At 32.0% G+C, this 13,676-nt stretch overlaps 1 protein-coding gene across 1 annotated transcript in view; it reads left to right on the top strand.

Annotated features, from left to right (window-relative positions):
• LOC118205807 (uncharacterized) overlaps nucleotides 1-13,676 on the top strand; it is a 425,653-nt gene that overhangs the window by 85,943 nt on the left and 326,034 nt on the right. The window contains exon 2 of the mRNA XM_085825092.1: nucleotides 10,709-10,850. Within this exon, the coding sequence (XP_085681218.1) occupies nucleotides 10,709-10,850 (142 nt within the window). The remainder of the gene's footprint in view (nucleotides 1-10,708; nucleotides 10,851-13,676) is intronic.

Here is a 13,676-nt window from a genome sequence, read left to right as displayed (position 1 = left end):
AAAAGAGATATTAATAAATATTTGCCAAATTCAATTAACATTGAGGAGCTAAAATTTTGAGAGCTAATATTTCAAAAACTACTCGTACGATTTTTACAAAACTTGGTATTCTGGCATAATTTGAGTCGTAGAATCGAAATATGTAAAAAAATGGTATGTTATTTCAGAAAAAGTCCGATTTTGTGTCAAAATACCTATGTTAGAATAGTGCTATATATAAATCTAATATATATCCTAATTTTTTCGCTTTCGAGACATGAAGAACGCAATTTGAATTTCGTGAATCGCCCCAGTAGAACGGGAGATATAGCACTGTCCCTTTTTTTTTTTTTTTTTTTTTTTTTTTTTTTTTTTTTTTTTTTGAGCAGTGTACGTAGGTGCGTTACATACATGCGTAGCTACGTACAGATGTCAAGAAATAATCTCTTCTGGATCCATTTAAAATCCAATTTGCAATCCGTTTTGGAAAAAACTGTCCTTTATTCTATCCGTACGTACAGATGTCATGCAAAAACATCGTTCAAGAATTTCGGGAGGCCCACCAGCGGACGAGCGGTAAAAGCCACTGAACACTGCTAGTTCGATACGGGGTTCGAGTCCCGGCGAACGGGCTGGCTGCATGGGCGTTTTCGTGGTTTTCCCCATGTGTAACGTGGATACGAGTCAGTTTCCCTTAAAATGACCTCCACGGGGCATCCCTCCTTTTCCGTGTAGTGCCTAAGGGCGGAGCACGTAACAATAAGCAAGTGTTTCGGGAGCGGTTGAAATGGATATTTTCATTAAAATATGATACCAGAACTCTTTCGCAATTCCAATACTTCCTTTACTTCGTACAAGAAATTAAAAAGGAAATTGAGGTGCTTACTTCTGTATTGTGGGTGGCAACATCAACAGTCTCTAACAGGGATAATTATTTGCATAGTGTTTCCCATCATTATTCACCTCTCGTTTGAATGTTTTTATATCATTACATATAAGATAAGAGCTTTCATATCTAAATGTAAATTCATTTGTAATGCTTGTTTTTAAGATTATACTTAATTTTCCTTTATTCATTAAACCTTCTCTCAGTGAACTAGATAATCGCATTGCGAAGTTTGAGGAGCCTTAAAGTGGCAATGATATCTTTGTTTTGTTGTACAGGTATCGAAAGCTTTTTCAGTGGTTCTTATATAATATTAAATAAATGACTCACGCAAATATGGTCTCTTTAAATAATGCTTTTAATAACAGTTTAGGTAATGATACGTTGAATTACATTCAAGACTATTTATCTCAAAAGTCCCTTTCACTAGCAAAGCTTTATAATTTACGAAATATTCAAAATGTGTAATAGTAATGAATGTTACCTTTTTTTTTTTTTTTTCCTTCGTTCAAAATGGTTGTATACCACGAATGAAATAACTGGTAGTTAACTAAGCTTCCTTTGAAACATTTGAAATAGATTTATTCCTAGTTTACATTTTAAACACCTCGAAGATGTATTTATGGTTTTCAATAACGAGGGTTTAGTATAATCGTGAAACAAAACAAACTCTCACTAAGGGTCTGCTTCTTTGAAATCTCATGCATAAAGGATCCAACGAAGTAAATGTTAAGCTACGTCTTAAATAATTAAGTTATATATTTAAAAAAACTTACAGTGGCTTAACATTTTATATATATAAATTTTACTATTATATAAGTTATATAGAGTGGCGCCGCCCAAGAGCTGCATAAGAATTCTTGATTTTTTTTAAATCGCACACTCGTTTGCTCTTAATCTTTAAAAAAAGTGGCAATATTCCTTTATAGCTTGTCAGGTTCGAACATTTTCCCTCTTTTGTATTTGTTCCGCTCGTAACTGTAGCGCTGGACGCGGCAGGAAACTCGGCTCATTATTTATATTTTTATTAAATTATTGAAAGTATAGCTCGACTGAGTGTCCCGGTTTACTGTGGCCAGACGAGTTCACAAAGATGTATTATTCATCTGCCGTAATGAATGCTGCGTACCATAGGTAGCAGACCATCGGCGACACCGTTGACAATTGTGTAAATAACACATATATTGGACATCTCATTAATGGAGTCTCGTCATCTTTACAGAGGAAAATCGTTTCAGCCTTGCAAACAATTCTAGGCGCCATTTGATATGAAGAAAGGTAGGGACATGCTTTCATTCCACCAACATCAGGGGAAAAGACTATTGGAGTGTTCCTGCCTTGCTTGTACGAGGAGACACTATGGTTAAAGAACAGAAGGTGCTCGACAAAGGTTCACTACCGGAGATCATTTCTGTGATTAAGTTATCCTCTTCACGTGCGTCTTATTATTACTTACGTCTCAACGTACCAATGGTCGCGACTTTATTTTTATGGATGGCAATGCATGGTCATACAGGATTCATGCTGTTACGGAGCTCCTGGAAAGTGATGATATCCACATAATGAATTGACCAGCGTGCTTCCCTGATACGAATCCTATAGAACGTGGGCGGGATATTTTAGGGAGACGCTTGGCGGCATGATCTTGCCCTCCAAAGAACACCAGAATACTAAAGCAGATGCTCCTTAAAGATTGGGATCTCTTCCCCAAGAACTGTTAGATAATCTGGTGTGGAGTATCGACAGATGGTGCAACGCAACCATTGCAGTTAGGGAAGATCATCTTTTACTAAGGCCTTTTGGTTTGCTGCTCTTCCTCTTGGCTAGATAGTTTTTTGTACCTACGCCGTTCTGTCAAGAAAACCTTTTTCAATTTATTTCCTACTGTACTCGTTCTTTCTTTTTTTCTCTTATGCTTTCCCTATTGTACCTCTGTAGTGTGAAATTCATATCTCCCAGTTGATTGTTTCAGAAATAATGGGCAAAATGCCAAAAGTTGCTTACATTTTACACACTAGTGTATATAAATAAGTATACAAGTCTGAATTTGTTATTAACTTACCATAAGATATATTATAGCAAATTTTTATCGTCATTTGTTTTTACCATTTTGAACAATTAAATTTGTTCAAAATTTGTATACCATTTTGAACGTTTAAAATTCCAGCTTTTCTGTTCTGTTTATTTATATGAATGGTATTAATTCTTAAACCAGTAAGTGAGCAAGTAACATTTTACCTTAAAATTATTGCAAATGCTGAACTGATATCCACGTATCAAGATCAAAAAGCAATTTTTTAATTTTTTAATTTATTTTAGAAGTTTCAATAGTAAACTTCTCCGAGATGTTGAACTGTAAGCTAAAATTTTCAGTTTGAAATTTTTTAATTATATTCGTTTGATGCTTAAAGGAGGCTTTAAGAATAAAGGACTTTTCTAGCTCTGAATGCTAAATTTTAAAACTATAATTCAGATAGTAAATTGAACAACATGCAAACAATTTCAGAACGTTCCATTCGAGGTTGAACTTAGTGAGTTTGTCAATAAGAATCCTTCAAGTATTTTTAGTAGAGACCTTTTTATTTTTTATTTACTTTTCCACTAATCATGACATTACATTTTTTCAGGCTATTAAAATGAGACTTAAATGCAGTTCAGAGTACCTTAGAATAGAGAATAATGTTTCCTTTTTGCACTTATATGTTGAAAACTAAGACCTTACTCTCGCTGCCTGTTACTGGTACAGATAATGAGAAAATATTACAAATGATAAAATAATGTTTTTAATCAAGAGGTACAGTCTCCTATTTGATACTAATTTCTTTTTTGAAAGAAAGTGATTTTCTCCTGTTTCGTGACTTTTATCATCATATAAGATCAGTTTACTGATTTTTACGAAAAGATTTCAGAATATTATATCAAAAAAATTACAGTCTGCTCCTTGTGTAGTTAGTTATATCATTAAGAATTTGCCTGTACTCCTCATTTAAGGAGGTACGTTTTGAGTTCTTATTTCTTTGATTCATTTAAGAAAAAGTAATTGAAGTGCATGACGTCTCGCGGTGTAAACTAATTGTTCAATATTTTAATTGAGCGGTTATTTATAAAGTTCTTGATAGCTAATTTTCAGTCGAAAGTCAATTTATATTTTTAGCCCAAAGGGGCAATTTGCCCAGAAGGGCTATTAATTTCGTTTTGGTATTTTGCGTTGGTTCACTACAAACGTCGTTTCACTTTTCGAATTGTTGCCACCAAGTATTAGAGCCCTGAATTATATTTAACTAAATTAAATAATGAAGAATCTGCATGAATGCATGTATTTTTCTCGCAATGTGAAATCCCACAGTACCTAGAGAAATCAAATTCTGAATAACGTAGTCCACTCAAATATAGACATCTGGAATCCCAAATTTGGAATTTGGAGTTTGTTGTACCATCTATTTCAATTTTTGTAAAACTTTAACAAATTTTTGATTTACAAATTCAACGATTTCAAAGCGAGCAGTGACTAAATGGAAAAACATTTTTATCTCCAGCGCGCGAGACTGTGTATCGGAAATTCTAAAAATATGCTCTTTTAAATTATTTTGTGATATTGCTGAACTGAATTTTATGGTTTAAGTGCGAAGAACATGAAATTTAATAAATAAAGGTAACACACAAAACATTAAAGAAACGTACCTTTGGCCGTAATCTAAAATCTAAAAGCTTTCAGATTATTTTATTTTTTTGGGTGTGTTATTATGTTATTGAAATAAATTCTGTTCTCCCTTTTACAATAAAACTGTATTTGAAAATTTATTGTTAAAGAAGTCTCCGCTTGGCCTTAATTTACGATGAAATAATATTATAGGAAGTATTTTTGTCTGTCCCTTAATTTTGTCATTTGAACAAGTCATTTTAAATATAAGTTTTATGCTGGTGCCTTTGATTTCTCAAAGATTAATTCTCAAGCTATTAAGCGTTCGTAACTTCTCCTTTTAGAATTGTTTCAGATGTTAAACGGAAATCTTTGTACAGTGTTGCTAATGATCGCTTTGAAATTGTTGAGTTTGTTAATCAAAAATTTGTTAAAGTTTTACAAAATTCCAATTTCTTTTTAATCTTAAGACCTTTATAGCTTATTAATTTTAAATATTTTATAATCTTCTGAAACTTTAATTTGTAACTTTTTATAACATTTTATAGCTTTTTACTCGGTAGCTTTTTTTTAACTTCTGGGTTGCAATTTAAAATTTTTAATTTAAATGTTGCTGTTCTTTTCTTTTCTTTTTAATAATAGTTAAAGAAGCCGATATCTGGCTTTTGAGGGTTAGCACGCGGAAAAACGCAAAAACAACTAAAATTTAATTCAAAGGGGAAACATTTCGATCCAAAAATGCTAATGACGTTAAACGTTTCACTCCAATAAGTTCCATTTTTTCTATTATAATTCAAAAGAAAAATCTAGCATTATCTGCGAAAGAAAATTCATCTTTACGACACAGCTTCTTTTAGTATTAAAAGTGTGACTTTTTTTAAATTTATTTCTTTTAGATTTCTTTAATTGGCATAGAGATATTCTTAATATTCTGATATTCATAGACATTAGATGTTTTGCTTGAAAGGTAAACTAATTGACTGCTTGTTCCACAAAAAAGCAACAACAAAACATCTGAAAAGAATTCATCACGATAAGCCGAAAAGCTTCGATCAAGGTATTGCAATATTGTTACCATCTTTCCCAAAGATACAAAGACTGTTCACACATTATAAGACGAATTTGCTTTGCTATAAAATAAAATCTTCAGCTTGGAATCTTGTTTTTAACTGCAGGTATATTTCTGAAAGTATAAATTATCGTTTGTTACTTAACAATTTTAGAAGAAGCAATTGATGAAAGGCTATAATTGTGTTCTTTCCGAAGAAAGTTATTCGTATCTCGTTATTAAACAATTAAGCTTAGCCGCATTTAAACAACTTTTAAATTGTTGATAATTCTACAAATATTCCATACAGATTTACTAGAGGCATAAAAACCTTAACTGAAAGATAAGAATAACATAATTCAATCATTTTTAAAGCAAAAAATGCACAATTTACAAACATATACGAATAAAGAAACTGAAATCACCAAGCCGAGTAACAGAGTGGATATATAGTATATATATATATATATATATATATATATACATACTTTTATTGCGACCGATTGCAACCAAAATACGATGTGCACATCCACATGTTACAGCAGTTCTATATACAAACTTTCAACGTTCTGAGGCTATTCGTTTTTGATTCGTTTTGCGAGATACATACGTACGTCCGCACAGCGCCACGAAAAATTCGCTTCAGAATTCATTTTTAATTAGTTTTGCAATTTTTTGGGGGAGGAAGAGCCCTTTAGTCTGTTCTTACGTACAGATGTCACGCAAAAATATCGTTAAATTACGTTCAATAGCGGTAAAAATTTGATATTTGCGTTGAAATATGATGCCTGAAACTTTTCGCGATTGCAATACTTCCTTTTTACTTCTTTGTACAAGGAAGTAAAAACGTTATGAAAACCATGGTATTTCGACATCTACCGCTGCGATAGGTAATGTTGTCAACAACAACGGGAAAAAAACTTCAAAATTTAGTTTCAAGTTGAAAAATTGTTCCAAATACGTATCCAAGGAAACAATGTAATGTTTCGAATGTTGCAAAAGTAAAATCTTTAATATTAAAAAGAATCCGCCAAGTCAAAGGGCAGTTGCAAAAACATTACAATGATCAGTGCCAACTGCAAACAAAATAATTAAGTTGATTTGAATCTTAAAAAGGCAAAAAAATATAATGTGAATCGTCTTTCTAGACGACATATCGCAGAACGCGCTGCTGAATTCTTTATGAGAAACATTGACCCAGACAAAAGTGTAAAAATATTGTCACAGTAGATGAATCTTTGGTGTACTTAAATGACTGCAATAAAAAGAGATCCATTTATTATCATCAAAGAGAAGGAAAACTTAAAAACATAGTTCAAGGAATCTAAAGAAAGTTTTTCTATTGGATTTATGATTGTCGTTGGTTTTTTATATAACGGTAAATTCAAAATAAAGAGCGTGTAGGAAAAAGTTAAGATCAACTAAACGTATTATCAAAAACATTTTTATATCCAATTTTCAAATATGAAATATTTCTATTTACACACAGTGTGATGAATAACAACGACACGTTAAAATTTACTGTTAATTTCATATGAAAAATGGAACAAAATGCTGGTGTCAATGTCTCTTCACTCATATCCCTACTACTTCTGATCCGTCACCAATGTGATTTTCCGCTTTTGGAATTTAGAAAGCCGGTTGTTCGAATGTAGACATATAACCTCTTTGGACTTCGGAAAGCTGTTCGAGAGCATTGGGATAAAATACCTCTTCCGATACTACAAAAGGCTTTATTGTTTATTTTTATTACGGTGTATAAAGGTAGTGGAAAATAACGGTTGTCAAACAGAACATTAAAAACATAAAAAGTTTCAGTAAAATATTTCTGTAATTACAATGAAAATAGTCTAAAAAGTGAGCGAAAAGCCTCTGTATTACAGGCCTTTAGTTTGCAAACAGAAGCAAATTTTTATTAGTTTTCCCGTTAGTCTCGAAGGTTGGTATATTACAGAAACTACATTTCTTCCCGTCGTATATGATTAGATAATATTGACGTGATTTCAAGAACTCGGAAAGAGATAGTAAGAGAAGAAGTTGCTTCTATGAAAATATTCAGAAGATATCAAGCGATAAACAATGTTAAAATATTAATATTATTACTAATAGAAGAAATATATGTATAAGAATAATTAAACAGTGATAAAACTGATTTCTTCAATGAATTTATGAATTACCTTTATCAGATTCAATGAGAATATTATCAATGCGGTTAACATTATCCAGTTTTGAAAACTCATAACAAGTCCTTAGGTTTTTATTTGACAATGGAAGCAATAATATTTCTTTTTCCAAATTTTTCCAAATTCTATCTCTCTCTTTCTCTCTCTCTCTATATATATAGAGAGAGAGATGGATATATATATATATATATGTTTAACTTAAAAAGTCCATTTTTAAATTTTAGATAAGTGACATAAGACATAATACAAATCATAATAGCGTCAAAGTTTATGTTGAAAAATAACGTAAACAAACTTTCTTTCTTACTCTCTCACAATAATTGTTTATACTTTTGAAAAGTATAGCTAAAAATAGGTACTTTTTTCAAAAATTGTTATTTCTTTCAAAAAGCTGGAAATTTTGCAGTAAATTAAAGAAATAAAGCAATTGATTGTTTTATCATTTTTACTGTTCATTCCAACATCCGGGCTTTAACTCCCTTCTGCGATGTAAAGGAAGTATTGTAATCGCGAAAAATTTCAGGTATCATTATTTCAACGAAAATATTCATTTCAACCGCTCTCGAAATCATTTGAACGATCTGTTTGCGTGACATCTGTACGTACGTATGTATCCTGTAGAATAAAGGACTGTTTTGCCAAAAAGTATTTAAAATGATTCAGAAGAGATTTTTTCCTTGACTTCTGTACGTACGTATGTATGTATCTTGCATTACTAAAGAACGATTAGCCGTAGAACATTGTAATTTTGCATGTGCGACTGCTAATAACATGCAGTTTTAAAAATTCCTTTTTCGTTTCAATCTTCTGCACCAATCGTATATAAGTATATATATATTCCCACTCTATTACTTGACTCGATGAGCTTAGCTTTTTTATTCTTATTTGTTGTCAAATTGTGCATTTTTTGTTCGATTGAATTTTGTGGTTTTTTATGTCTTTAGTTAATCTGCATGCAGTAGTTATAGAATTATAAACAGTTTGAAAGTTTAAATGGCTAGTTAAGCCTAACGAACCACCATTTGTTTACATTTCAAACTCAGTATAATAGTGCTTTAAGTCAGTTTCTGCACCTTCAGTGTCTTTTTACCGAGTGGTCGGTCATACAAGGAAGTCACAACATTATCTTAGATTCTAAAATTATACAAATGTAATGGCAGGCAGCATAATTAAAAAAAAAGTATTAAGTTAATTTTAACAATAAAACTATTGCAGTTTCCGCCACGTTGCCGTTATGTCTTATTGAGTTCATCAGTGGCTAATTCTATCGTTTTGTCATGGTATTTTGCGAAATTAGACGCAGTGTGACTAGCCAAGTATCCGCTTTTTAATTTAGAAGCTTATCGTAAATAATTCGAATCTTCGCGGCTAGGTCAACTTTAATTTTGTAGAACGAGAAATTCATCGTTTTAGCTTTTGTTAACATTTTAGTTTGTAAACTATGAGAGGTAAAAAATTAAACATTTATTTGATTTTAACACGGATATTTTTGTGCTGAATACAGTTAAAAAGTTTGTAGGATTCTCCACTGTGTAATTCTAAGTTACAGTTGAAAGTGAAGAATCTTAAGAACTAGTAAGTGAATAATCGCTTGAGCTCGTGTACAGGAAACAACAAATAAGAAAGGTGAAATAACCCTTTATTATTCCAATTAAAGTTTAACAAAATTCCGTCTTGGAGAGTTACAATAAAGCCGCCACTTGGGTTGGAACTTAAGAAATTAAGAATTAAACTAAACTAATCTTAACTAAAGGGATATAGCCGAAGTTATCAAAATTAATAGGCCCACCAGCGGCCGAGCGGTAACGTCACTGAACACTGGTAGTTCGGTCCGAGGTTCGAATCCCGCGAACGGGCTGGCTGCATGGGTGTTTTCGTGATTTTTCCCATGTGTAACGTGTATATTAGCCAGTTTCCCTTAAAAAGTCCTCCACGAAGGCATCCCTCTCTTAAGGCAGATAGCCCTCGAGTGCTCTGCTGTAATCTAATAAACCAAACCAAACCATCAAAATTAATATTGTGAAAAATACTCAGAAGGATACAATAGAGATTAAGTCAAATCTAACTGTTAGTAAAAGTTAAGAATAATTGTCTAAACTTAAAAACTAATGTGCGTTCATTTTACATTAAGTTATCTAATACTGATTTCATAAACTTTTTCCCTTCAAACATTATTGCCACATTTTGAAACTTTCAAAGCAATATATATGTGAATTCCTTTTTAAGTAAAAGCTATGGCACCTTGCTATTGGATTTGAGAGTATTTGGGTTATTGTAGTCACTACAGCTAGCTCTGTAATTTCTAATTACTAGGTGCCACTGATTTTCCTTGTACGAGTTATCGTTATGAAAGTGATATTTCTAAGTTCATGCAGGCAAGAATTCGATAAAATTTAAGAAAACTTTAACTCAAACTCACTTCTTGAGATAGCATTCAGCTTCTCACAGAATTAGATCTTTAGATGGCAGGCTCGGGCAACTCTCCGGTTCCAGTTAACGCATATTTATACTCTTGCGCTCGTCTAAAAACGCAGTATTACCATCTGGAGAGAACGAGCTATGTAATTAAGTCAGAAGTGATAGAAAAGATGCAAATTAAAATAAAAAGCCAATTTGTTAATTAAAATATAAACTAACTTGTCAAAATACAAAGTCAGTTTACTTAATTAAAAAGTTATTAGACAGCATTTCTATATATAAAATTTTAAAATTACTGTATTTCAATTGACGAGCTCCCACAACTTCAGAAAGAAATCCTGTTGCAGATTTTCCTGCTTTTGTTTAAATAACATATTTAATTCCATCAGGTGCTATAATTACCAATTTTTGTGTCAAATGATGAAATGTTATCACAGTATTTCTCCATTTAAGACATGCTCTTATACTTGATGTAATATATGTCGTAACTGTTCTGTGTGATTTTTAACATAAGTATTAATCCTGTACTTTTTTTTCTTGTTAATATTTTTCAGGTTCCTGGCTACATCAAAATTCCAACCAACCTATGCCAGAAGAGCATTCCCTTGCTTCGATGAGCCTAGTTTTAAAGCAACGTTTTCTGTTTCTCTTGTTCACACACCGAGTTACATAGCCCTTTCTAATATGCCTGTCGAGGTAAGTTCACATCCAGTAGAATTTGATTACATGATACAGATTTCACAAAATGTTGCTCTGCTGCAAAGAAATATATTCATTTATTATTTTTATGCAGTTACTGATTGTAATTTAGAGTTATTCGTAATGAGTCTGTCTCATTCAGATGAGTGTAGCTGTATATTTATCAAAAGAGTATCAGTTTCGTATACATAAACTGAAATAAATGATATGGAAACTATATGACATCCTTGTACGGTCCATTAAATTATATAAATTTGCTGTCGCATTTCATTTAAACTTATTTCCACGAATTTCATAAGACGTATAATTTTCATTCAATTAATTCAGTTCGCATTTCGCGGCAAGGCAAAAATACTTGCTCAAAGCATCTACATTAAAAATTGTAAAATACAGAAAAACATAAATGCCAAACACTTACAATTTATTAGAGTTTCTATGCAAAAACAAGCAATTCGGCCAGCGTGCAGAAAGGCAGCTTTTCCGGTGCACAAAACTGAGTTTACTTTTGGTCCCACTCCTGCAAAAGACACTGAAATTAGGGCACATGCTGACTTAATTCACTATTTTATTAAGAGTTTCAGATGTAAGCAAATGGCGGTCTCGTTAGGCTAAGAACTACTTTTAAATTGTTGATAATTCTACAACTGTTGCATGCAGATTAAATAAAGGCATAAAAACCTTAACCAGAACATAAAAACAACATAATCCAATCAAGTGTAAAGTAAAAGTGCACAATTTATGGACATATAAGAATAAACACTTGAGCTGATCGAACCGGGTAACAGAGAGGTAAAAAGTAAAATAAGACATCAGAGAAAAATAAGACATCAGAAAAAAAAGAATATAAAAGAACAAGAAAAAAGTGGAATTTCTGTATATGCATACATATACGTATATATGTATATATGTGTAGTGTAGCCGATTGCAACCAAAAAGAGAGGTGCTCAACTACACGTTATTGTAGTCCCATACATAAAGTTTCGAGGTTCTAAGGCTACTTGTTTTTGAGTTATGCGAGATACACACCTACGTTCGTAAGTACAGACATCACAATAAAGTCTCTTCTGAATTCATTTTTAAATCCTTTAAATCCGTTTTACTATCCGTTTCGGAAAAAAGAGTCCTTTATTCTTTATTTTCGTAGGTTCAGATCTGGCGCAAAAATATCGTTCAAAATTTCGAGAGCGTTCAAAATGCATATTTTCGTTGAAATATGATACCCGAAATTTTTCGCATTTTAAATATTTCCTTTACTTCGTTCAAGGAAGTAAAAAGGAAACCTCTGAGTTTTAGAATGCCTTCAGAGTACATGTAAAATACCCTATTATTTTAAAAAAGCTCTTTCTAAGCTGAATTAGTCTCACGATACCTCAGCGTTTCACATGATTTAAGCTGGCCACCTGTGGCGTCAGTTCTTATTCTGCGCAACCTTTTGCTCTAAAGATAAGTAAAACACATCGGACATATTTGTCCACTCGTCAAAGTGATTTTAAAAGCGCATTATTGCTGCTGAGAAACTAGTAGTAAAAGATATACAAAAGCAAATATACCAAATAATTTGGTCATGTAATTAAAGGAAATTACGTAGTATAATTAAAGGAATTACATAGTGTAATTAAAGGAAATTACATATTAATGATTTTTCAATTCATTCACCGCTTTTCACTATTGTTTGTAAATTGCAAAAATAAAATCTCCTAAAATCGGCTTAACCACTTCGAATAATTCTGTATTTAATTTCTATTGGAATGATGTATTACGTCTTCTAATGAAGATAAGTATTAAAATATCCACATGGTACCGAATTTAGATTTTAGATGTATTAAAGTAATATGGTTGTGGTACAACTCATAGTGCGAGGCAACTCTGCCCTGGCTTCTTGGCCTTTCAGATTAGTGCCGCCCCACACAAAATTCAATTTACAATGTGGCGACCCCACACAGCAAGGGCAGACTAAGCAGTACCAGTACGGTCCCTGCCGAGCCTTACTCTGTCCCGAGAGCATATTTCACAAGTGCACATCTACATAGCCACCGAGGGAGTGGCTTCTAGAATGGACCAATGGGTATCCAGTAATATTTCTGTCATGTTACATGATCTTTCGCGTACTTTTAGATTTGAACAAGATGGTTGAAAATATTCTGCCACGCAATTTTCTGTATAAAATAATTAAAGCATCGTCGATTTCTTTTGAAAATTTTCATTGCGAAGTTAGATCAAACATAAGCAATTGTGAAGATTTCACTACCTGGCTGAAAGAATTTGAAATAAATACAAACACATGTTGGATACTCAGCAAAACTATCAGTCTGAAATATTACTTAATAAATTGTAAATAAGATGAAGAAAGAAATGTGTGATAAACATCTGAGCCCAAATGCTATCTTTATATAAAACTATGCATATGAGAAAAATATTTACACCAATAATATATGTAAATAGAAGTAAGCACTTTTTATTGCAGTCTATATGAGAAAGATGTTCTATAATAATAGCCAATGCAGAATCTTATTCAAAATGAACTTTACTAATTTTTCATTTGTATATATTTAGTGTGTTAAATTTCACGTTTAATTACTGCTCACTCTTATGTACTGTGTGCACAAGAAATACTCATCAAACAGAATAAATTTATTTTATTCACAACGAATATATTCAGTTTATTCAAATATAACTTTTAATATTAACGATGAATATAATCAGATCATACACAATATGTATTCTGAATCTTACACTTTAAAAATCAAAAGAAGCAAGCACTGAAATAAGAAAACATTAGATTCATTGTAACACTCCCAGCCTTTCTCAGCTCAATTAAAATAA

The sequence above is a fragment of the Stegodyphus dumicola genome, chromosome 1, assembly GCF_044657685.1.
Source record: "Stegodyphus dumicola isolate Sdum_Otavi_A_Nest chromosome 1, ASM4465768v1".
In the NCBI taxonomy this organism is placed as follows: domain Eukaryota; kingdom Metazoa; phylum Arthropoda; class Arachnida; order Araneae; family Eresidae; genus Stegodyphus; species Stegodyphus dumicola.
The sequence above is the reverse complement of the archived record's forward strand: the minus strand, read 5'-3'. Positions and strand labels throughout refer to the sequence as shown.